The sequence below is a fragment of the Eschrichtius robustus genome, chromosome 2, assembly GCF_028021215.1.
Source record: "Eschrichtius robustus isolate mEscRob2 chromosome 2, mEscRob2.pri, whole genome shotgun sequence".
In the NCBI taxonomy this organism is placed as follows: domain Eukaryota; kingdom Metazoa; phylum Chordata; class Mammalia; order Artiodactyla; family Eschrichtiidae; genus Eschrichtius; species Eschrichtius robustus.
The window spans coordinates 91,102,673-91,126,299 of record NC_090825.1 but is presented as its reverse complement, the minus strand read 5'-3'; the positions used below and the strand labels follow the sequence as shown (position 1 = coordinate 91,126,299).

At 37.1% G+C, this 23,627-nt stretch overlaps 1 protein-coding gene across 1 annotated transcript in view; it reads right to left on the bottom strand.

The window, feature by feature from the left end:
* Nucleotides 1-15,274: 15,274 nt before the first annotated feature.
* The window catches only part of CAMK4 (calcium/calmodulin dependent protein kinase IV), a 213,599-nt gene continuing 205,246 nt past the window's right edge, over nt 15,275-23,627 (bottom strand). The window contains exons 9-11 of the mRNA XM_068534083.1: nt 20,947-21,073; nt 16,899-17,051; nt 15,275-15,715 (exon numbers count right to left, since the gene is read on the bottom strand). Of these exons, the coding sequence (XP_068390184.1) occupies nt 15,275-15,715; nt 16,899-17,051; nt 20,947-21,073 (721 nt within the window). The remainder of the gene's footprint in view (nt 15,716-16,898; nt 17,052-20,946; nt 21,074-23,627) is intronic.

Below are 23,627 nucleotides of genomic sequence, written 5' to 3'. Positions count from 1 at the left end.
GCTACTCTGTGTTCCCTTTGTTTTTTGTAACTTATACCTCCAACTAGTGATGACATAATCCACTGTTGAATGAGGACCCATTGCAGGTAACAAGACCCTCATGGAAAAATTTTCATTGCAATGTTGAGCCGTATGATGGATTGAAGAATTATATTTGAATTACCTGAAATGTATATGCAGCTTCTAGATGGCACTTTAAATCTGCTGGGCTCTAGCTGTGTACTTAAAAAAAAAAAAACAAACAGCTTATTGAGGTATAATTTCCAGTGCTATACAATTTACCAGTTGTAAGTATACAATCCATTGGTTTTTGAATACATTTATAGTTGTGCAGCCATCACAACAGTCCAGTTTTAGAATAGTTCTATCACCCAAAAGATCCCTTTTCCGTGTTTGCTGAATCATACATAACCAAAGTTTAGCACAGTTGCTAGTGTACAGAAGATGATGGAAAAGATTAGAGCACGTTTTGTTTGGTTTTGTTTTCAAGAGTAGAGGTATATTTGATTCTAAGCTCAGGAATCTTGTGATAATGTATTAAATATGTTATGTCAAATATCATAATGATATGAAATTTAACAGTGTGGATTGGGATTAATATTAACATGTAATGGAGTCTGCTGTTTCTATAGCAGTGCTGTAGAATAGAAAAATAATGTGAGCCATATATGTAATTTAAAATTTTCTGGCAGCCACATTAAAAAAATTAAAAGAAACAGCTGAAGTTAATTTTAATAATATAGTACATTTCACTCAATATATCCAAAATATTATTATTTCAACATGTAATCATTGTAAAAATCTTTAAGATAGCTTACATTCTTCTTTTATACTAATTTTTTGACTTCTGGTGTATATTTTACTAATTTGGGCTAGCCACATTTCAAGTTAATTTTAATAACTTTTAATAACACACAGTTCTGTATTAATCTGTATATTAATTTGTCTTTCTATAATATGAGGTAGAGAATTTCATAGAATCACTCTCTTAAATACAAAATCTTTTCTGGTCTCTGAAGCCTTCAGTGCTTGCTAAACGTGGACTCCTTAACATTAGAAATAAATCAGTTATAATTGTCAGTAAAATAAAAATTACAGCCCCAAAAGATTTTCCTTTGAAGATAATTAACTTTTCATAGGGCAGTTGATGAAATGAAAGAATATAATCTGCCTTGTAGTTATGTGGTTGATTATTTTCTCTGGCTTATATCTAGTTTGTATTAGAAACACGGGTATGCAGGAAACACTTGGCATAGTACTGTTTTCAGTACATGATACCTATTTTTTTAAGGAAATTAGTTTCATACAAGAAAAAAATAATTTATCATAAGTGATACTTCTGCATGAAATATTAGTTTGTATTGATAATCCTTGATTAATCCTTGAAGTTTAACACAATACTCAGCAAAAATAATTATGAGAATTTAGTGTTCTGCAGTTATGTATAATATAAGCTGCTAGAGTATTAAAGACAGATTGTTAATGTTAAAAATCTCTTCATTTCACTGTTCATTGAGGTTGGATATATTTGAAACTGTAGATTTCTATATGTAAAATTATCTCCCAATAAAAAAGTCCTTTCTTAGTCTCCTCCCTCTTTCTTTCCTAACTGAAGGACATTGTATCAACACTGAAGTTGAATTAAATTAACCCCTCAAGCTAAAAACTCTGTAATGGAGGTTGCCCCTGGAGAAGATAGGAAAACATTGCACAATTTAAACTCCTAATGTCTATTGAGCTTTTAGATATGAGTAATTCCCTTTGATGTGGATAAAAGCTTTACCTGTTTGTTTAAGAGCACACTAGCATCCTTAGAATAAGTTGTTAGAATCCAGTTTCTTTTAATTAAGTGGATACTGTAGCTATCCCAAACCTATGCATAAATTAACAGAACCCAGAAAAGCTAGGGGACTTGACCAGGTGTCCATTAGACCCTGTGTTGTATAATTACTTGTCCAGTCTATCTCCCATGCCTTACTTATTCAAATTCCAGAAGTAGGGGATGGTGGGATCTGAGCTTAGGAGAAACATTAGATTAATCCCAGAGCACAGGAAATTGGAATTATAATTTCTGTATTATTTTGTTGTTTCCAAAGATTTTACATGTATGGTTAAATAAAAATTCATCTCTTGCAATTCAATAAAAGCTATACCATATATAGATTTTATTTTTAAGAAGTTTATTTTTCTTTTATGGGCCAATGTGTAAAGCTGGAACCTTCATTAAACTAATGAGAGCATGCATTAATATAATAAAATGTGTATTTATTTTAAAATTTCTACGAAATATATCAGAATAAAATTTCTAGATGCTTGTGTATTGACCATTTATACTATCTAAGTTGCTTTAACCTTGTCTGAGTTTAAAGTGTGTAGTTTAGCTTCCTGAACTCTTACAAAAGAAAAATATAAACTGGAAAATTAAGATTAACAATGCATATGCTAATCTCCTGCCAATGTCTCATATAATATTAGCCACAATACTGCTGAATTTTGATTTGCTGTCATATAGCAAGGATGATGACATATTCTGCTCTGACTACTGTAACATATAGGTAAGGTTTATTGTATACATTTTTAAATAATTGTACTAACTTGATTAGCAATTGTGATGATTTCCTTTGGAGTTGAAAAAAGGTGGAAGTGATTACAAAGGAACTGTTGATCTGTATTGTAAGAAAGTAGTTATGGATGCTGTGGGAAATATGCAGTAGAAAATATGACTATTAAGTGGTTTAAACAAATAGAGAGTCGGGAATTCCTTGGCAGTCCAGTGGTTAGGACTGATTGAACCTGCTGAGGGTTCAATCTGTGGTCGGGGCACTAAGATCCCATAAGCTGTGTGGTGTGGCCAAAAAAACAAACAAAAAACAAAAACAAAAAAACAAAGAACAAACCAAATAGGGAGTTATTTTCCTCATTTAATAAAAAATCTGGATGTCGGTAATTATTAGTATTTATCAACTCAAGGGTGTCAGGGCCAGTGTTTCTACAGTTCTTATCTTTCCCTCAGATATGATAAGGTGACCAACTAGCCCTGGAAATTACATGTGCATTCAAGTAAAGAAGAAGCAGGGGAAGGCATGGCACTACTCATCGGTCTCTTTTATCAGGAAAGTAAAAGCTTTTCCAGAGCCTCCAATAGCTTTTCTTTCTAGTAGTCTGGGTCACGTGACTACCACTAGCCGGGAAGGCAAGTATTTGCAGCCTCTTGGAGAAAGGGTTGGTAATGACTCTGGCTAGCCAATCATAGCATCTCTCAGTGGGTCACCTCTGGAAAGTGAGTATAGAGCTCCTTGAAATGTCAATAGGAAAATGATAGACTCACAAAATAGAAATGAAAATAGCAAAGTAGTCCTTCACTCCTCCATGAAACATTTATTGGGCCCCTTCTACATGGCAGATTGTACATAGCTGTCCGTAATTGAGGTAATGAGGTGATGGAGCTTCCTCGGAAGGTTGTTAATTAATGGTTGGTGTCACATGGCGTCCGATGTGAATGACTTACGTCTATAGTACACCATTTCTACTCCTCTGGAGCAAAGGGTCCACTATGGATGAAGACTTCTAGGCCAGGAGATGACAGAAAATTGCTGGAAAACATGAACTGCAAATGTATCCCAGGAGATAGAGGGTGGATCCATGTTACTTGTGTTATCTGTACAGGTAATTAGTGGGGGTGTAGTATTCTGCCAATAAAAATTATGGAGGAAGCATAGTGTACAAATACCAAAATGGGCTTTTTACTCATTATTTGGATGGTACTGTTCTTTTTCAGGAGCTTCACCTTCCTTCTTAGGTTTTGCTTTAGTGACATCCCTTAAGTACAAGCAGCTGGTTTTTTATTAAAGGAAGTAGTCCAGAGATTGTGCAAAACCAGGTTGAAATAAAAAGATGTTTCATATAGTCAAAAATGGACTTGCAGATGGGAGAGGTTTTTGTTTTTCTCTAGCGTTTCCCTCAATTCAGAAGTCATTGTTTAGGTGAGGATTTTGGACCTAATAGTAGTTGGTAGCAAGCTGCAATTCTGAGAGTGAACCTCACTGACATATTATGCCTTCCCCTCAATATTTCACACAAATGTTTGCTAACTGATTGGGTGGCCAAGCTCAAGAAAGACTTTTAGTTCTTTTTACAACTATTGTTGCTAACAGTCAGCTTCTTAGGAGGGAACGTAAAGGTTTTTCCCTTTCATTCTCAGGTCCTGCAGGTTTGAAAGCATCATCATGAAGGGACCACTGAATATCATTTGGCCCGACAATTCCACATTAGGATTATTTCCTTAGGATAGATTTCCCCAAACTCAGAAAAAAGCTTTATGGAGTGTTAACTGAGAAAAGAAAAAGAATTGAGAATGGATTATTATGCAGCTATCAAAATTGTTTCTGAAGATTATACAAAAAATGCCTGCTGTAGTGGTAGGTTGACATAAAAAAGTTACAATATGATTAAAGTCTGTAAGAAAAAAATAAACTAATGCTAGATTTTAAAAAAGACAATGCTTGTCTTTGGAAGGCGTTCTTATGGTAATCTACTTTTCTGTATTTTCATAGTTTTATAATGAAAATCAATTTTTATATGAATCGCTGCATTGACTTTGTATCCAGTGAATTGACTTCTCAGTCGTGAGAGCACTGGACTAGGAGATGGGCAACCCAGATCTCTTCTCAGCCACTAACTGCGATCTTAGATAAGTCATTACCTCTCTGGGTGTTACTTCTCTTTAATAAAATGAGCTTGTTGGGTTAAATGATTACTAAGATCCCCTTTTAACTTTATGATTTTATGACATCACTGTATAATATTAAAAATGCTATGAAACTCAAAGTATAACGTTGCCTGAGAGAATGGAAAACCAATCAAGAAATGCTTCAACTCCATATTTCAGATATAAGGAAAATGTCCATTGTGTCACTCTTGAATTGTGCTAACATTTCAAATCACGGAATGCAAAGTATTGGTGGGCTCTTAGATGATTTATTATCATACCATACATGCAAATTGCTTTACAAGTTTCCCAGCAGTAAGGTGTATGCTTCTTTTGGCATGCTCTGACAAATCTGAATGAACTTACACAAAGCAACATTGGCCCTCACTAAGGTCAATTTCAACAGTCTCCCAACATCCATTTTGCCTCAAGTCACATATTCTTCCGTTATGTTCCTGGGAAACACCAAAAAATGAGCATGTTTAGTCATTTACTTGGGTTGTCTAACCTGAGTCCAAGAAGAAGCCAGTTGTCTGTGGCTGTCATGTTGTCTGCCCCAGGCTTTGGGCAGCTGAGAGCCAGTGACTCTGATGTGTCCCATATGCTGGAAGCAGGGACTGTCAGTCACTGCCGTTGAACAAAACGGTAGCAGTCAAAAGCAAATGGGCATGATTTTGATGAATTCTCTATAAACATTCTCTATATTTACATTTATGGCCAGGTCAGACTTACATGTTTACCTAAAAAATACTGTAATATATCTTTGTATGATGGAGTCAATAGCACCATTTTGACAGGTTTTAAAAATGAAATGTTCACAGCTCCTTTTCCAGTACTTTTCAATCAGAAATTGGGAAGGCAGCCTATAATCTTGGCGGTGTAAACTGCAATATTTACACTTTTTCTTTGTCCTCCAAATCCTACATGCAGTTGTTTTTGGCTAATGATTTGCAGTCTAAACTACTGGAGATGTAGGTTTCCTGTATAGAGTGGTATTCCATTATCTAATCCTTCAAGCTGCTATTGAGCCGCGTATCTCCTTTTAGTCCAGAAAACTTTTGACAACGCAGCAGTACAGATTTCTCCTCTAGGAAAAACTAGAAAAGACATACCAGATGCTGTCACCTAAGTCTGAAAACCCTAGTAAGAAGTATTCCTTTCTCAACACCTGCTAAGTTGTATTTTCTGTACCCCTACAGTATCTCCACGTCTTAACTCCTCTTCCATCACTCAGAAGATGGTCAACATTTGTCCCTTCCTTCGTTTCATTTGCCCAAATAATATAGCCAGTTACTAATCACAGACATTATCTGAAACAAGCAAAGTGGCAAGACAACTAGAAGTATATATACTGTGATCTGATTATGTTTTTAAAAGTTTCTTGAAGATGGATGTAAAATACTGCCTGCAATGAGTGATATAAAAAGGAAATTATAGAGAGGTGTATAAAGGGGCAAAAGGGAGAGATGGAGACGAAAGGACTTCACAGGATCGGCTTGAAGTTTGGGGAAAGCAGCTCCAAAGATTTTAAATTTCATTGTCTGAGGCTTAGCACAGGTTGTCTTTTGAAGTCTAAACTTTCAGGTATAATTCTATCTTAGATCCTGCGGGAATTGCCCTTTCAGGTCAGATAATTTAAAAGGTTAAAATAACTGTGAAAGAAGTAACCTTGACGTGGCCTCCACTGGCAAAGCTTTAGCAAGTAGTTAGGTGATTTTCTAGTCACCGGGAGTTACTCAGATACTGGAGTTTTGCCAAACTTACTCAGATAATCACTATCTTCTTTTACTCTGCTTTGTCAGTGGAGATCTCGCCAGTGCAGTTTTTGCTTTTCGTGACTGAGGCTTTATTTCAACTGGTGACTTGCAAAAATGTCTTTGATGTGTTGGGTGATTTTTATTCTGCTTGGGGACACACCAAATTAGCCACGTATGTAGGAGATCACAGAGGGCTACATGCTCTGAGGAAACGCTGCACAAACGTCTACCCAGAGTAAGAAAGGGGTGAAGAAGCCTAATTCAACTTTGCACAAGATCTGATACTCTTAGGCAGGCTTAGCAACACTTCCCTGCAGATTTCAGTCTTTCACACCCAGCATTGTTCCTTCGACACATTTCTCCACTCTGTAGATTTCTCAGCCAAATGTTCTGCCTTCCTCCTCCCTACCTGCAAAGGTTCTCCCCATCCTTTATATTGAGCTAATATTCCCAGGAAGCTTCCCTTGATCATTCCAAGCAAAGGGGAGCTTTTCCTGCTTTCCATCCCTGGAGGGCTTACTGCCTGCCTAGATTTAGCACAGGCTATATATACACTTGTTTTTTCTCTCCAACGACAAAGCTCAATCCTAGAGGGTAGCATGGGTTTAATTCAACTCTGACTCTTTCATTGTACGTAATTGTTTTCCAGTGAAAGTTTACTGAGAAAATGGGTCCCTGGCATGCGCTGCTCCTAGAAAGCTTCAGAATCACCGAATCATCTCCTTAAAGTGTGCTTGCGATGTGGGCCTAATATTCCCTAAACTACACTGTTTAGTTTCTTATTCTGGGAGGAAAATTAGCTACTGGCTTTGGTTTACTCATTTCTAAGGGAAGCTGGTGACCCAGATATTGAGAGAAATTTAAAAATGATAAGTTTAGTCCATTAACAACTGCCTTCAAACTCTGAGCAATCAAGAAAAATGGGTAGGTGGGAATGTGGCATCCTAATGTACATTTTACCTTTTCCCTCTTCCGTTCCAGTAAAGTCTCCCTCCTACTCACATCAACCATGAGGAGCAGGCAGATGATTCATCTCTTTTTTTCCTGAGTTCTATAGTGTATCCAGTGGCTACATCATATTGATTGCTGCAACAGTTTAAAGAAAACAATATATTATTTAATTAGAGTCATGATATAATTTTAGGTATTCCTAATAATAAGCTGATAATAGGTTTTCTACTCAATATCTCATTTGTAACCTTTTGGCTATAGATGTTCAAAGTCAAACACAAAGGTCATGCATGCCTACATTCTCAATATCTGGGCCACCTGCTTCCCTTAAGGCAAATATGGTGGAATGAATAATTTCTCTGTGACAGAAATAGACTAAGAAAAGGGGCCCTCTTGGATTTCTAAATATGTAAGAAAAGGAAAGGAAAGCATTTGCTCAAGGCCTTCTCTTTCCGAAGAAATGAAATATATAACACTCAGAAAAACACAGGGATTGGAAAGTAGCTTTCTTACATTAAAAAGTTGGCTATTTGCCTGTTTCCTGAGCTATTGATAAGCAAGTCATTGTCACAGAATGCCACATAATAAAGCATGTTACTTCCTAAAAATGATTAAATGAAAATCCAATTGGTATAAATTACTTGAAAATATTCTGAAGGATTCAGAACCAAAGGGGGCTCTCGTTTCTTGGCTTACTAAATAACAGCTGCAGATTGACTTAAATGTGGGCAATATAAAATGTCATTTACATGATTTTAAATAAAAGGATCAATTTTCTAAAACATGCTTGATGTGCTAGAAATCTTTCTAATTCCTCTCTCTTAAACAAGTCAATTCATACTCTAAACTTTTCTTTTCAGGAATGATGCAATTTTGAATTTTTAGTTCTCTAGGGAAATTTTACTGTTAAGTTGTACTTCCAGCAAAATTATTGTTGAGACCATCTGCACAGAAACAAACCTCTCCTAACTTCCTAAGAAGCAAATGGGATAAGAACCCTAAGCTAAGGAGAAGAAATCTGGAGTATGGGAATCTGTATTCCTAGATGTTACCAAAAAGGCAGGGTGCCATGAAAAACCAGGGTCATCAATTTTTTTCTGTAAAAGGCCAGATAAACATTTTAGGCTTTTCTGGGCCATACGGTCTCTGTTGAAACTACTCCACTCTGTCCTAGTAGCATGAAAGCAGCCATAGCCAATGTATAAATAAATGAGCATGGTTGTGTTCCGATAAAACTTTATTTATAAAACAGGGCTCTGGTGGATTTGGTCCGTGACCCATAGTTTGCCTGACTCTTGAAAACTGATCTTTGGAGATTTAACTTTATTTCCTTGGGTAGTTATGTGGAAATTACTTTTTAAAAATGCACATATATGTTTTATGTGTATATCACAAAGACCATAGATAAAAGAATGATTGGCATTCAAATAAGAAAGAGTATAAACATTAGCCCCTAACTTGTTTACTGATAATCCCTTTTGTCTGTCACCTGTCTGCTGTTCCCACTCAGTAAACTCAGAGGACATTTTAACATGTCAAGGGAAACACAGCAACAGCAGTCAGACATGGAATGCACTACTACTATTATGTTGTTTGGACCTAACTACTTAAAAAATGGGCATGTTAGGTAATTCTTTTGGCTTGGTAGGTAGGGGGTCATGAAAATATTACTGAAATTAAGGGTGCATGAATATAAACATTTTGAGAACTTCTGAAATAATAATCTTGACAATAAAAATCATACTCATGAATATGCTATTTGTATGTACCGTATATTAGCTGCATGATAGGCTATAAAAATAGGTCAAGTTAAAAGGAGGCAGTTATGAGATGACAGTTGTCACTTTATAGTCATTCTTACTTGTATCCTTTACAAACCAGATTAACTACCATACATGTATCAAGGAAAGGACAAAGAAAGGACAAACTTAGTAAATTTTTATCATCCACAACTGATTGTCAGAGTGAGAGAGTGCTTAGGGAAAACAACAGCTTTGAAAAATTCTAATATGAAGCCTGTTATATTTGAGTAGCCCAAAATAATCTTTTAAATGGAAAATAAATATTATATGATCCGACTGAAGATTAAGTATCTGTCATTTTTTAACACAGTGAATCACAGAAGAGACTGCACAGATATAAATATTCCATATCCATGGGTATTCCAGGTCAGTTTTCAAAATGTGCTGAAAACAACTAGTTAAGAACAGTATGATTTTGCTGTCTTAGCATTGCTGTTTAGAGTTTCAAACTAAATTCTGGGCCACCAAGGACTCTACATTTCTTCAACCAGTCTGGGATACTCTTTCCAGGATTTTAGAGGACTTCAAAATTCGAGAGGGCAGCTTTATGGCCATAGGGATGGAACAAAACATTGATCTGGGACAAGTGGTAGCAAACCAAGTCATGGGAAGAGCAAATGATTGGTGAAATCTCATTTTCCATTACTGACTAATGGCACTGTACCAATATTCAAACAGTATCACTGGAAGAGGTGTTTCCCATTTGGCTCATTTGAGCTCAACCAAGTCACATGGCTTGAGTCTTCACTTGAGCAATGTCTGATTCCTGTCAAGGACTCACATGGTCCACTCTCATGGCAAGGCTTCCTCCTTGTCCTAGGTAGACCTCTGGGCCAGGTGACAGAGAAAAGACAATCTTGAAGGAAGTTAAAATCACACAATCAAAGCCTCTAGAGTACACCACAGAGAGTGTGTGAAAATTAGAATTTTAAACAAGCAAACATAAATTAGTCAAGTTTGTTATTGCTCTCCAAGAAAAGTATATAAATGGTTGGGCTATGTGAGCTGAGACTATATTATCTGATCTCAGGTGATATTTGAAAGTAATGATGACAAAAACTGGCCCTTAACAGATCAGGATGTAGAAAGAAGAAATGCTGAGCTTGGTTACTATGGTGGATACCTGATATCTCTCCAGTGATCTTTTAGGTTCTTTTTCCATTTGTCAAGGAGCCAGAAACTCACCCTGAGTTGTGCCGGGGAAGAAAAGAACTTTGAAAAAGTTTCATAGAAAATTATTGGTTACATTTCTGCTTAACATGTGGTTATGAATATTATAATACCAATATTGAGATTATATGTGCATAAATGTTAAAAAAAAACACTGAAGACACACAGAGTCTAACCAGTAAGCAGTATTTAACCAGTAAATGCTCAAATGTTAGCAACGACCTTGATCAGAGACATATCAGTGCTGAACATTAAGGAAATTTGAATATGACCTAATAGGCAGTAATTACAAGGATATTACAAATCCTGTTATGTAAGTAGATGTCTGAAAATTTGGCACCAGCTAAAGTAGACCTAGATAACCAGACTGAATACTCTGCAATGACAAGTAAATTACATAATGGCACTGTAATTATGTAATTGACTCTGCTCAGTATATTTATGTCAATTTATGTGGAGTCAGCCTCATCAAGAAAAACCTAGTGCTGATTCACTTTTTTGACTTTTTTTGCATTTGCTTTGCAAAGACAATCCTAAAACAGAATAAATGATTTACTGATTTTATCCTTTGCCTTTTTTGGCATTTACTTCTTTTATTTTCCAATTTGAAATGCAACCAGATGCTTCTGTGAAACAAGTGAATTATGAAACAAAATGGCTTTCTCTAAATTTTCAGTCTATAGGCAATCTTCAAGCAGTTACCTTGCATGTGAAACTGGAAATAGGGATTGCTAAACATTCTAAATTACAAAATATGTTTAAAATACTATGTAATTGAGGTCACAGTAGAAGGCAAACTGTTCCTTTCTTTTAAAGTCTGCCACTAAAAATGGCTATAGAACCTTGAGGATTATTCTAAAATAGCAATATGTAAGAAAATTCCAAAAAGTCTTTTGAATCCATGTGTAATGGCAGAGTTGATTAAACTCTTCTAAGGAAATATAAAAAATGCCAGCGGATGGTCATATTCTCATTTTAAGGATAACTGGGGTGATATCATCCTTATCATACAGTCTTTATCATGCAAATTTGGTATATTTCAGAAGACTTCTATAAAGAAATATTGCCTGCAACACAAGGATGGTGTCCAGCCTTGTTGGTGCCCAGGCCTACAAAATCCCACTAAGATTCTGTGTGCAGTCCTTCCTGAATGAGGACACATGGTTCGCCCGCAGTAGATTTTGGCATGTGAGAACACGATTGGCTTCATGGCAGTACTCAGGAGACGCTAGCCTGTAGTCAAGATTCCAGGGCCCAAAGAGAGGAACTGTAGCCAACAGACAACTTGCCAATGCCCAGGAAAGTTCTCTAACAGTCATGCTGGGAAACACTTCTCCTCTGAAGCACATGAATAAGTAGATGTGGCCAACAGAGTTTTTACTCAGTCTATGACATTTCTGAAACATTTTCTTTTTGGCCTCCTACCAACTCATCAGTGTGGAAAACTGAGGCAGCTCAAATCTAAGCATAGAAATTCGTGTGTCATTTTGCTTTGAAAGTGCTCTAGACCAGTGCTCTTCCAGTACCACTGTAGCCACTAGTCACATGTGGCTATTGAGCACTTGACGTACTAAAGGTGTAACATAATCCTTCTTTTGAAAATTTAGTACAAAAATAAAAAAATTAAAAGGTCTTGTTAATTTTTCATATTGATTATGTATTGGAATAATAGTATGGATATATTGGATTAAAATATAGTTAATTTTACCAGCTTTTTTTTTTCTTTTTACTTTTTAAAATGTGGCTAGGAGAAAATTTTAATTTACATATGTGGTTTGTATCATCTATATTAGGCAGCACTTGTTCTAGACAATAACTTCTACAACCATATTATTCTAATTTCTACCTTATTTATGTATTCATGGGACAAATGAGCTCTTATGGTTTGAGAAAAACCACTGGGATTCCAATTAGACTTTTTAAATGGGAGAAATAATTCAAGATTTTCCTTCTCTATGGCAAAACAGTCTGGTTTATGCTATGTACCTGAACTTATCTGAGAACAAAAATCAATAATGTAATAACTGTCATCTCTAAAATGCAAAATGTAATTTATTGTTTGCTGAAATTCCCTTAATTATTTGCTTTGTGACTATATTGTCAATTAAAGGAAACATTATGAAATAGTTCATCAAATTAAGGTTCTATCTGCATTAGTCTACTATTATAAATAAGTAATCTTTGAGATAGATAATATATCTCATTTTAACAAGCAATATAAATGTTTACTGTTGTTTCAAAAATGTTAATTTAACTATCCTAACTTAAATAGCATCTCTGTGAAATCTTAGGTTGAATCATTTGGCTGAAATGACCGATTTTTGTGAAGTTTTGACTTGTTTTCCACTGAAATGACTAACTCAGTCACTTAGGCATTATCAGGACTTAATCTTTAACATACAAGTAAAAATTTAAAACTCCTGCTGATTTTTAGAGGGTGCAATTTACAGGTTAAAAAATTACGCTCACACCCTCGAGTACGCACCAGGGAATAGGCATGTGTACTCATTTAAATGGGTAAATTCTTAAACACACACTGGCCTTGGCATTTGCAGTGCTCTTCACACTACACAGTCCGCAGGTCCGACCATTGCAGTCAGCCCTGAGTGTTGGGATGATATAACCACTGACCTTGGAACAATATGGAGGTGGGCTGGGAGGGACAATGTGTTCTCATCTTCCTATTAGTATTGCCACTTTCCATTAAGATTCCTTTCCCTCTCTTCTTCCCTTTTCCAATATATGGGACACTTACCATATACGCCTCACCATATACACCTGTTAAGTCTCTTTGGGAAAAGTATACCAGGCAATTGGTCTTTTCCAATATATGGGACACTTACCATATACGCCTCACCATATACACCTGTTAAGTCTCTTTGGGAAAAGTATACCAGGCAATTGGTCTTTTAAAATAGAAATCTTAATGCTTAGGGAAGAAGGCATTCTTAAAGGTTGAAACTAGTGAGCCCCTTATAATAGCTAAAATGGAAATTCTGAGAGAATAAAGAAGGAAGGAAACAGTAGAGAAGAAGATAAGTACTCTCTACTAATTAATAAAGATAAAATGAAACAAAAAATCTTTCTCCTAGTCCAGATGATGTGCCCTTTAAGGGCTTTTCCTCCACGTCAGTGATCTGTCAGGCCCCTATATTATGGAAGACAAGAAGTTCTACCTTATTTTCTTCTCATGAGAACAGTAGTAAAGAAAAATTTGCACTTGGAAAGCAGAATGTCTCCAAGGTCCGATAGTCCCCAGAAACCAGAGGTTTAATTTAATTTTCTAATTTAATAGTTCTGAGGAAGAGCCAAAAGAATTTAAGATCTCTATTTTTGAGGAGGATTTTTATGTGATAGTCATTTTTATTCATAATTTTGGCCTGAAAATAATCCTTTTTTAAAATTAAGGAAATCTACTAAAATATGCTGCATAATTAATTTGATAAAAATGTTCATTTAAGCTCAAGCTAGAAATAAATCTGAGGTATTTGGAATTTAACTGTGATTTTTATAAGGGAAAAGTGTCTATATGAAAACCAAAGAAAAATATTTTGAAAAAAATCATGGTAATGTATTAGGTCTAATGTTACAGCTTCTCAAGAGTCTGATTTGAAATCAGTGTTTTTTCATTGTTTCTTTTTGTTTTTGTTTACTAAAGTAAATTAAAAGCTGCATTGTCCTACATTTCTGGACATGGAAACTTTCAAAAATACATTGTAAATTATGGGTGCTTCCATTCCAAGTATGAGAAAAAGATATACTAGCTTTTCAGAAATATCTTTAGTCCATAAGCCGTATATCTAAATAACCATCAGTTGAAGGAAAAAAAGGACTTTTATAAAAACAAAGGTTTCCTTACTAAAGTCAATAATGGATGATCTTACAATGGGATATTATTCCCACTCTATTCAGACATTTTGGCATCAGCCTTTGGTGTAGACTTTTCTAAATATCTGAACCTTGGTAAGTATAGAGTTTATCCATAAAAGTGTTCCTATATTTAAAATTGTACAAGCTTGTGAATAAATTCAATTTTATCTGAAAAATGACAAGGAGTCAGTCTTTATTAGTCTAAGTCCCAGTCTTATCTCCTTTTCTTCACTAAATTTCTTTATTCCACCCCTAAGTGTTGTCCATCAGAAGGACTTCTTGTTAGAGAGCAGGTGAAGGAAAGAATAAATTCCTCAGCGTGAGTTTGTAAAATAATTTTTTTAGGACTGTAAAATGGCAGAAATTTGTAATAGAATGTTTTTGGTTATTAGTAATATGATGTGTATAAATAAAGACAAGATAAAAAAAGCATTCTGCACACAAGCTTTAGGGGCATATGGTTTCATAGCCCTTAAAGTATGCTTCAGTTTCTTACCATTATAAGTGGATTTTTTTTTTTTGCACATACCATACAACTATAACCTAACCATCTTCTTGTAAACAGTTTGAACACATTACTGAAAAGACTGTGAATGTCATGGGAATACATCTTATAGCTCTACCTAGTATTAGCTGAGCAACAGTCCTTGTAAAGAAATCCAAAGGGTGTAGGCTGGCTAGGTTTTCAAAGCAAAAACAATTTGTTACTATTTACTTCAAATGTGTGCTACTGGTCCCTGAAAATGTATGTTTTTAAATGTTATGTTGTGTTTACTTGCAATTTCAAATTTAATTCATCAGTAGGTATTTGGTATCCATTACATACCATAGAAGACACTATTTTTTCATAAAGCAGTCACATGCATTGAAGTTAGGATTACCAACTGATATATATGTATTTTTTTGCACCTTAAAAACAGAATCACTATAATGCATATCATGCTTCCACACCTTCCTTGCTGAAGGACAAAATGCATAAAGTGCCAGGATTTGGCTCCCAGATGGAAGGAAGCCATTTAGTACTCTGGCAGGATCACATCATTCTGCTGAGCTCCAAATTCCAGAGCAGGGTTTTCTTGCCCTTCTTTGGGGGCTGCTGCTTCCTCAACAGTCTTCAGCTTTTCCTCCACTAGGCCCTCCTCTATTTCTGGGTCAGCCTCCTTTATCCCATCCTCTAATGCCTCGGGCACCATCTTGGTGGCCTCAGCAGCATTTATTTCAGCATCTTTAACTTTCTCTATGGCCTGCACCTTCATCAGCTCAGCCTCTGCCCCCTCAACTGCCACTTGGGCCCCATCTCCTTGAATTTTCACTCCTTCCGGAATAGCTTTAACATCTTCATTGCCATCTTGTGTTGGAGATGGCTCTCGGCTGGCCTTCTGGCTCTCCTGGATGCTGCCATGGCTGCTGCTGGCGCTTCCCAACCGGGAAGAGGCCACCACGGCCTTCACTGCTGCCTGATTGGAAACAGAAAAGTGTCAGGTGTTACTTTCACTTAAAATCCCAAATCAGAGCTCAATTTCAATTTTGCATTTAGGGAGTTTGTTATTATATGTTAGTGTTTAATCTTTGAAAGTATATTATTCCAAGATTGTCTAATGAAAACTTGTTTGGAGAATGAACAGCAAAATATGTTTAATCTCAAATTAGCATATTTAATCATCTGGACAACCAAAAACCTGAATAAATGCATTTTCCCATGGATTACCAATATTCAAAAATTTTAGATTGTGTTTCCCAAAGTATTTGTTTCATGGGACACTAGTTCCATGGATGTTAGTAGGCACTATGTAGATAAAAGAGTTCCACAGTCAAATTTGTTTGAGAAATCCTGGGTTAAGTCAAGGTTGTTTAATCTAGTGTATTTCAAATTAATATGACCATGGAACCCTTCGGGTTTATTTAGTCTGTATCAGCCTGTAAGTGATTGCTGAATAGAACACTATTTTTGACCCCCAGCTATTCTCTGAGATCCCTTGTATGTATAGCTAGTCCTAAATACCATTAAGTAAGAGAAAAGCACCTACTCTCTATTCCATATACATTCTATAAAAAGAGATATGTTTTCATAGATAATTTTCCCTATCACTTGAATTATTTTAATTTTTACCAAGTATAATTATTTGCCTATGTAATAAAACATAGTTTAAAAAAATTGTTGCCCAATTTTTACATATTCAGAAAGTAGACAACTTTCTGAATAAATGTTTCCTGAACAATGCTGTTCAAGCAGTTCAGCCTTAATTAAATGAGAAGCAATGATAATGGATTTGTTTGGTGAGTAAAGCTCAACATACAACACATTTCCCTTTATTAACAGTGAATTCTGGGAATTCCCTGGTGGTCCAGTGGTTAAGACTTGGCGCTTTCACCAAGATCCCACAAGCCGAGTGGCGCGGTGCCCCGCCTCCAAAAAAACCCAAAAAACAAAAATCCCCACAATGAATTCTTATGAGAGGATAACAGAACTACAATTGGCTTTATGCCAGCAGTGTTGGGATTTCAAAGCAGGATTTTTCCTAGTACCACAGGAGATGAATAATAGTATTAGATAAATAATAGTGGAATTATCTTTTATCATCAAGATATGAGAGAAATCTTTTTTTTTTTTTTTAATAAAACAAATAAATGCCATCTAACCTTGAGCTTGCGCCGGGCATTGAATTCTTGGAGCTTCTTTTGAGCTGTATCCATGTGTACAAAATTGGCTGCTTTACCTGTGACCCACGGGTGCTGGAGAGCTTGGAAGGTAGTCAGCCTTTTCTTAGGATCCAACACAATTAATTTTCTGACCTGAAATGATAAAGAACCATAGTCTTCTCAGGGAGATTTTTACGGTGACCTGGGCTTGCCCCTCAGCTCGTGAACTTCTAGGTCCTATTTAATTTCCTTGGCGGTACACTAAATATACATTAAACAATTTTTTTAAGTCCCCAGAGGTCACTGTAGAGATGGCTTCAGGTAGCAGTAGCTGAGGAATCTGAGAGTGGTGTGCGTAGGCTACCTGAGAGCCCAAACTGGCGGACAGCTTGCCCACAGAGGTCAAAGAAACAAGTCCTGCCTTGCCTGTAGACTGGAAGTTCTTTGAATGAGGACCAGCATCTGAATAATTCTCAGCCGCACTTCACATCACTTAGAGTTCAGAGCTTAAAATACACATCAATGGAGACGGAATCGTTCATGCATCCATCATTCTTTCTATGGGAATTGAATGGCAAACAATAGGGGCAGTATCAAAGCCCTTATGATTATACCATGAGTCTATCATGAAGTTAATAGCCCTCTCTAATCCCTTGAGGGTACTTGAAGGAATAAGCCAAGAGCTGGGGTGAAAGCCTATTTAGAATCAAAGTAAAGGTGTCAGTAGCTTGGGGGTATGATTTGCTTAAAGGACTGAATTCAAACCAATGGTAGCCCATTCTGGGAGGTTTACCCCTGCTTGTGAGGATGAGCAGACAATAATTTGCCAGGAAGATCAACAACCAAAATAATCCCCAGCCCTAGGCTCAGAAGGGGTGACCTGGAATGAGGCAGAGACTATTTGGAGTCAGGAAGCATGTTCAAGTCCTAACTTATTCAAAGTCTCTAACTACTTTTGTGACCTTAGACAAAGACCACATGTGAATCGGGTGACTATGGACACCCTCCTGGGCCCTTTCTTACATGACCTCATTTCCACCCTAATTCCTTTGTATCAATAAATACATTCTTATAGACATATAACATTAAAAAAAACAAAACCATGTAACCCTGTCCATAACATTATCAATTAGTAACTATTAGCTCCAATTCATAAATGAGGGATGGAAGGAAGCTCAGAAAGATTTAGTGACTTGTGTAAGGTCAGACAACTCATAACTGGTGGGGGCTATACTCAGACTCGGGTCTTAGAGTTTGTCTCATGGCCACTACACCATAGTGCTTCCAAGGTAGTCAGCCTCTCTGGGTTTCAGTCTGCCAATATGTAAAATGAGGGGCTTTGGATGATTTAAGGCATAAGATCTTTTCTAACTCTAATAAACTAAGAACTGAACACAGGCTAACAAAATCAGGCAGCGAGTCAAATGAAGAATGAATATCTGGTTCTCCTTTCACTTCCTTTTTGTAGCATTTGCAAAGAAATGTGTGTGTGGGGTAGAGACACTGAATTTGTAAAGGGCAGAGACGAGAGACTGCTTAGGCTTAAAATCAGAGAGGAGGTGGAGGGAGATAAGGATAATTAAGAAAAAGAATGCACAGTAGTAATACAAATTTGATAGTAGTCAGAGCTATCACCTGTTGAACACATATACTAATAATTTTATGTAAATGATACCTAATCCTTACACCATCCCTGACAGTTAGATATTTCCCTCTCATTTTCTAATCATCTGTTTCCTCTTATCATTACCATCCTCCTCCTCATGAAAATACAAAGAATTTACTGAAAGCCAGTATGTACCAAAATTTTATATATGTCATCATTAATCTTTACATTTGAAGATATTGATGCACCGAATTATTAAGAAACTTGCTGAAGATTAGAGAGATCCAGTGACCTTGTCAGGATTCAAACCCAAAGCCTTGCCATTATCCTACAGTTCCTCTTATAGCCCAGTTCCCCACTCATTGGCACCATAGCCTCTGCTCATGACAAAACAGATGCAGGTTTTGCTAATAAGTACACATTTTGAGGCTCAATGATTGCTTTAGTTCTGAAGTTTTATAAATTTATTAACCAACAGGAGGTCTAGCTGAATGAAGGAACATCACAGCTAACCCTCTTATCCATTTAATTTTTATGAGGTATAAAAAGAAATGGAAGGAGGACTAAATAATGGGGTTATTATTGAGTTAGTTGGTGGTGATTACTTAGTATGTATTATATCCCTTAATTCTTCTAAAGACCTAGAGATAGGTACTGGTATCATCCCAGAGAAGAAAACTAAAGCACAGAGAGGGTAGGCTAGCCCAAGGTCATACCTGTAAATTATAAGAAGGGGGGTCACTTGAATCCAGGCATGTCAGACTTTAAGAATCCTCGGTCTGTTTCCTGATTCATGGTTTCATTCAACAAATATTTATTGAGCCTGTACTTTATGTCCATATGGTACTAAGATCTGGGCACACATGCTTCACCCTCTCCCAGAGCTTACAATCTAAGGAACACCTTTGAGCAAGTATACAGAAATGATGACCATCATGAGAAAGGAAGTCTAGGGGGCAGAGGAACAAGTGGCAGAAGGAACGAACCAACTGTGAGAAGAATGGCCTGCTGAAGACGAAATCTCCCAGAGGATGCCAAATGGCAGCCAGGGCTTGAAGATAAGAGTTACCTATGTAAAGAGGTGTGTATGTGTATGTAATGGTGGAGAGGAAGGAGGAAAGAACATCACAGAGCAGAAGAAAGAGCAATGGGCCATACCCAGAGCTACGTTGATGAGGGACTACAAGTCTAGTGCTCTGGAGGAAAGAGAGATCAAGGGAGAGTGATGTGAAATGAGTGGCACAAGAGAGGGTGACACTTATTTATAAAACCATTCCTCTGGATCCTGTGTGGAGAGTGTACTTGAGAAGAGCACAAGAAGAGGCAAGGAGACCAGATAGGAGGCTGTGGCCATGAACCAGGAGAGGATGGGGCTTGGACTAGGCAGTTATAGTGGAGGTGGAGAGAAGTGGACGGATTCAAGAGATGTTTAGGAGTGTGGGCCCTGACATGAGGGAGGACTTGGGATGACACATTCCCACGTCACACACACGGCCTCTCTTTCACAACCATGTTGGAAAATCCGTGACCTGTAGGAAATCTGTTTTCATGAAAGAACACAGATGGTAAGGAGGGAAAAGAGCACTGGATGAGGGGTCTGGAAATCTGGATCCTTAGTTCCTAACAATGCCTTTCTGCTGAGAAGCTGTGTGAACTTGGACAGTCATTTCACTTCTCTGGGCTTTAGCAAACTCATCTTTAAAATGCAGGGAAGATTAGATGACTCCTAAGATCCCCTGGAGATCTAACCTTCTATGATTCAGAAGTCAGCTTTTAGTTATTTCTGCGTGATTTCTCTCCAGAGGATTGATGGTAAATGTTTCAATTACACCCTAGTATCCTCTTTATTTTAGAACAGGTGGGCCATCTCCCTAGAGGGTATGTGTTTCCTGAATGCAAACAAACTTCAATGTTACCTGAAGTGAGAAGCCAAGTAAAACAAACAAAAAAACCAAACAAAACGTATAGTGTAACTTGTATAATGATAATCATGCATGATGGGACTTGTGTTACTATCAGGATATTTTAATAAGTTTGAACATTCAAGAAGCAATGTTGTTTTATTCAAAGTATAACTAATCTAGGTGATAGCAAGCCATTTTAAAACAGAATTCTTCTGTGTAAATTATGTTTGGATTCACTTAGCACAGCTGTCTTCTAAGCAAGGTTCTGCATTGACTAGATGGTAAAAACTCATTAATTAATATGCCGTAATTCGTAATTTGTGATAATTCAGCTAGAGATGAATCAAACATATCTTTTTCATTATCTATAAGGAAAATGCATTAGTGTGCATTGTTTCATTAAAAATACTTTATAATTAAAAAGAAATAAGCTATTAAGAGGGGTTAATTTAAAAAATGGCACTGCCCATTAATTAGATAAAAATGAATGCAAGGGATTTTATTTCATTTTGTTTCATTTTGTTTTGGTCACACTTACCAAATCCTTGGCATTTAGAGATACTTCATCCCACCAGGGGGAGATAAAGTAATATTCACAGTTCAGAATTCTCCTAAACATGAACTGATCGCCTCTTTCATCATAGAATGGTTCAAATCCACAAAGTCTAGAGGGACAAAAGATAGAGAATAAAATGCCTTTAAAAAGCCTAAGCATATTTCACTAATTTTTTTCAGAAATTCAAGACTGTCCTTTTCACAGCTTCCTGTTATGAATGTAATCGCTCAGTTTTAGTATGTAATCACCTTCTTACAATTCACTTTTGATTATATAAACACACAGTCATGTCTTCAGGAAGTAAGAATAGATACAAAACCAATTTAAGATTTCTATAAAAAGTTATAATCATATTAATAATTATGACACAAAACAACAATAATAATAGCTAACACTATTCTAGGCATTATGCTATAATGCTATTTCCATGGATTTTTTTCCACCAGGAATTGAGAAGACAGATTGATTAGAATTCCAATTGATTACAAAACAGAAAAGTTAGGATTTTGAGAATAAAAAGGTTAAAAGGTGGAAAGAAAAGTTTTTAGTTGTTTTTATTCAGCCCTTTTCACTTGAATTCTTCCATAGAGATGAATAAAATATTCGATTTCTATCCCATTCCAGTTTGGATTTCAGAGTAAACAAACACAGGAGCTAACACTATTGTCAGGGAATGGCCTTTTAAAACTTACTACAGTGAGCAGATGCAGCCAGCAGAGGTGAGCAGCCTAGCGTTAGCTCAACCTGGTAAGTGACCCTCACTTTTGCACATCTTAAAGACATCTCACTATGTTCACCTTCATCTTCCGTGACGGGTCAGCATAAAAACGTATGAGAAATGTGGGGGAAAAGAAACAGAGAACCATCTCTGGCATCCTAAAGAGAGAGAGGAAAAGTGAGTTGCTGGTCTGGGACCACCAAGCCTCTACTGTTTATAGGTGGGTGGAGGTACTGAAATCACTAAAGACCAAAAGGGAACTCTTTTTTAAAAGTCCCTGCTAGGGCCTGTATTGCATCTAACAAGGAATGAAGGAAAAAGAATGAAAAACATTTCCCCAAATTCTTCCTTCAAACTGGCCAGGTTGGTGCCGAGAATGAAACGTTCCAGTGCATCCTAATGGAGTGAGTTTCTAGGAAGAAGCAATTTCTCATGTTCTTTTGCTCAGGGAACGTCCTGTTGGGAGAGTCTTCGTTTCTTTCAAATATTGTGGAGCCAGCCAGGAAAAGGCAAGGCTCAGGGAGTGCTGAGGCCTGGGCTGTGCCTCCTCCCTCTCCCACTGCAGCAGTCCACGCAGAGAATACTGCTCCAGCAAAAGGAGAGAAGGGAGCACAGGTCCACACGTTGCCAAGGAGGCAGTTCAGCCTCACCTGGCCCTCCTCTGCCCTCCAAAACACTAGAAAAACATAGCCTGTTGTTGGCTAGTCATGGAGAAATTGGTCAACTTTCCAGGCTTAGTTTAGGGAACTCTTAATGTTTCCCCTTCTGGAAATCTAGAGAGAAAAATGATAGTTCAGAAGGTACAGTACTCAAATGCCTTTCTTTCCTCTCAGTCATGTCAGCAAGTCTGTGCATTGGTAACAGACGTAAAAAGTTTATCTCATCAGCCTGAAATGTCAAAAATGGAAGAAATGTGACAGAGAGCAGCACGCATGTGTGCATGAGCACACAGACATACACACAGAGTAAGAAAACCCTTTAGAAATGGAAATATTTGAATGCTGACAATGACAGTTTAGGAGGATATTAGGATTATAAGGCCTGAAGTGTGACTGTATTACACAGGGTAGCTCCAAGCCATTGAGCAGAACTGTAGTGTTGAAAGCTGAAGGAGAGAATTTGAATCTCTGATGTTATCTGATTCTGATTTTGACCTGAGAACTGTAGTAGTTGCTTTTGTCTGTGGGGACAAAGGGTTTTGGTTTAACGCTTTAAACCAAAGAGAGGGACCAGAATTCTTGTAAGAAACAAAATGGCCTTTATTTCCAGGCTACTGTCATCCTTAGAAATAGCAAGGTCATAGCACAGAATAGCCTGGTGGAACTCTTAATAATAACAAAGGAGGTACATAAGCCCAATGGCACAATCCACTGGAGAAAATGTTCCAATGAATCTTGCGTAGTGGACTTCATCAATTATTAATGGACTACAGATTAAATAAAAAGTCCCTAGGCTTAGGGGCTGACAGAAGTTGGATCAGAACTAAAGGATATTAGGGGCTTCCCTGGTGGCACAGTGGTTAAGAATCCGCCTGCCAATGCAGGGGACACAGGTTCGAGCCCTGGTCCGGGTAGATCCCACATGCCATGGAGCAACTAAGCCCGTGCGCCACAACTACTGAGCCTGCGCTCAAGAGCCTGTGAGCCACAACTACTGAAGCCCGTGTGCCTAGAGCCTGTGCTCTGCAACAAGAGAAGCCACTGCAATGACAAGCCCGTGCACCGCAATGAAGAGTAGCCCCCGCTCGCCACAACTAGAGAAAGCCTGCGCGCAGCAATGAAGACCCAACACAGCCAAAAATAAATAAATAAATTTATTTAAAAAAAAAAGAACTAAAGGATATTAGTTGTGAGCAGCACTGTTACTTTAATTTTGGGGGCTGCTACCACTTATTCAACCAACACCTATAATTAATGGCCTTAAGTGAACTAGGGGAAAGAAACTT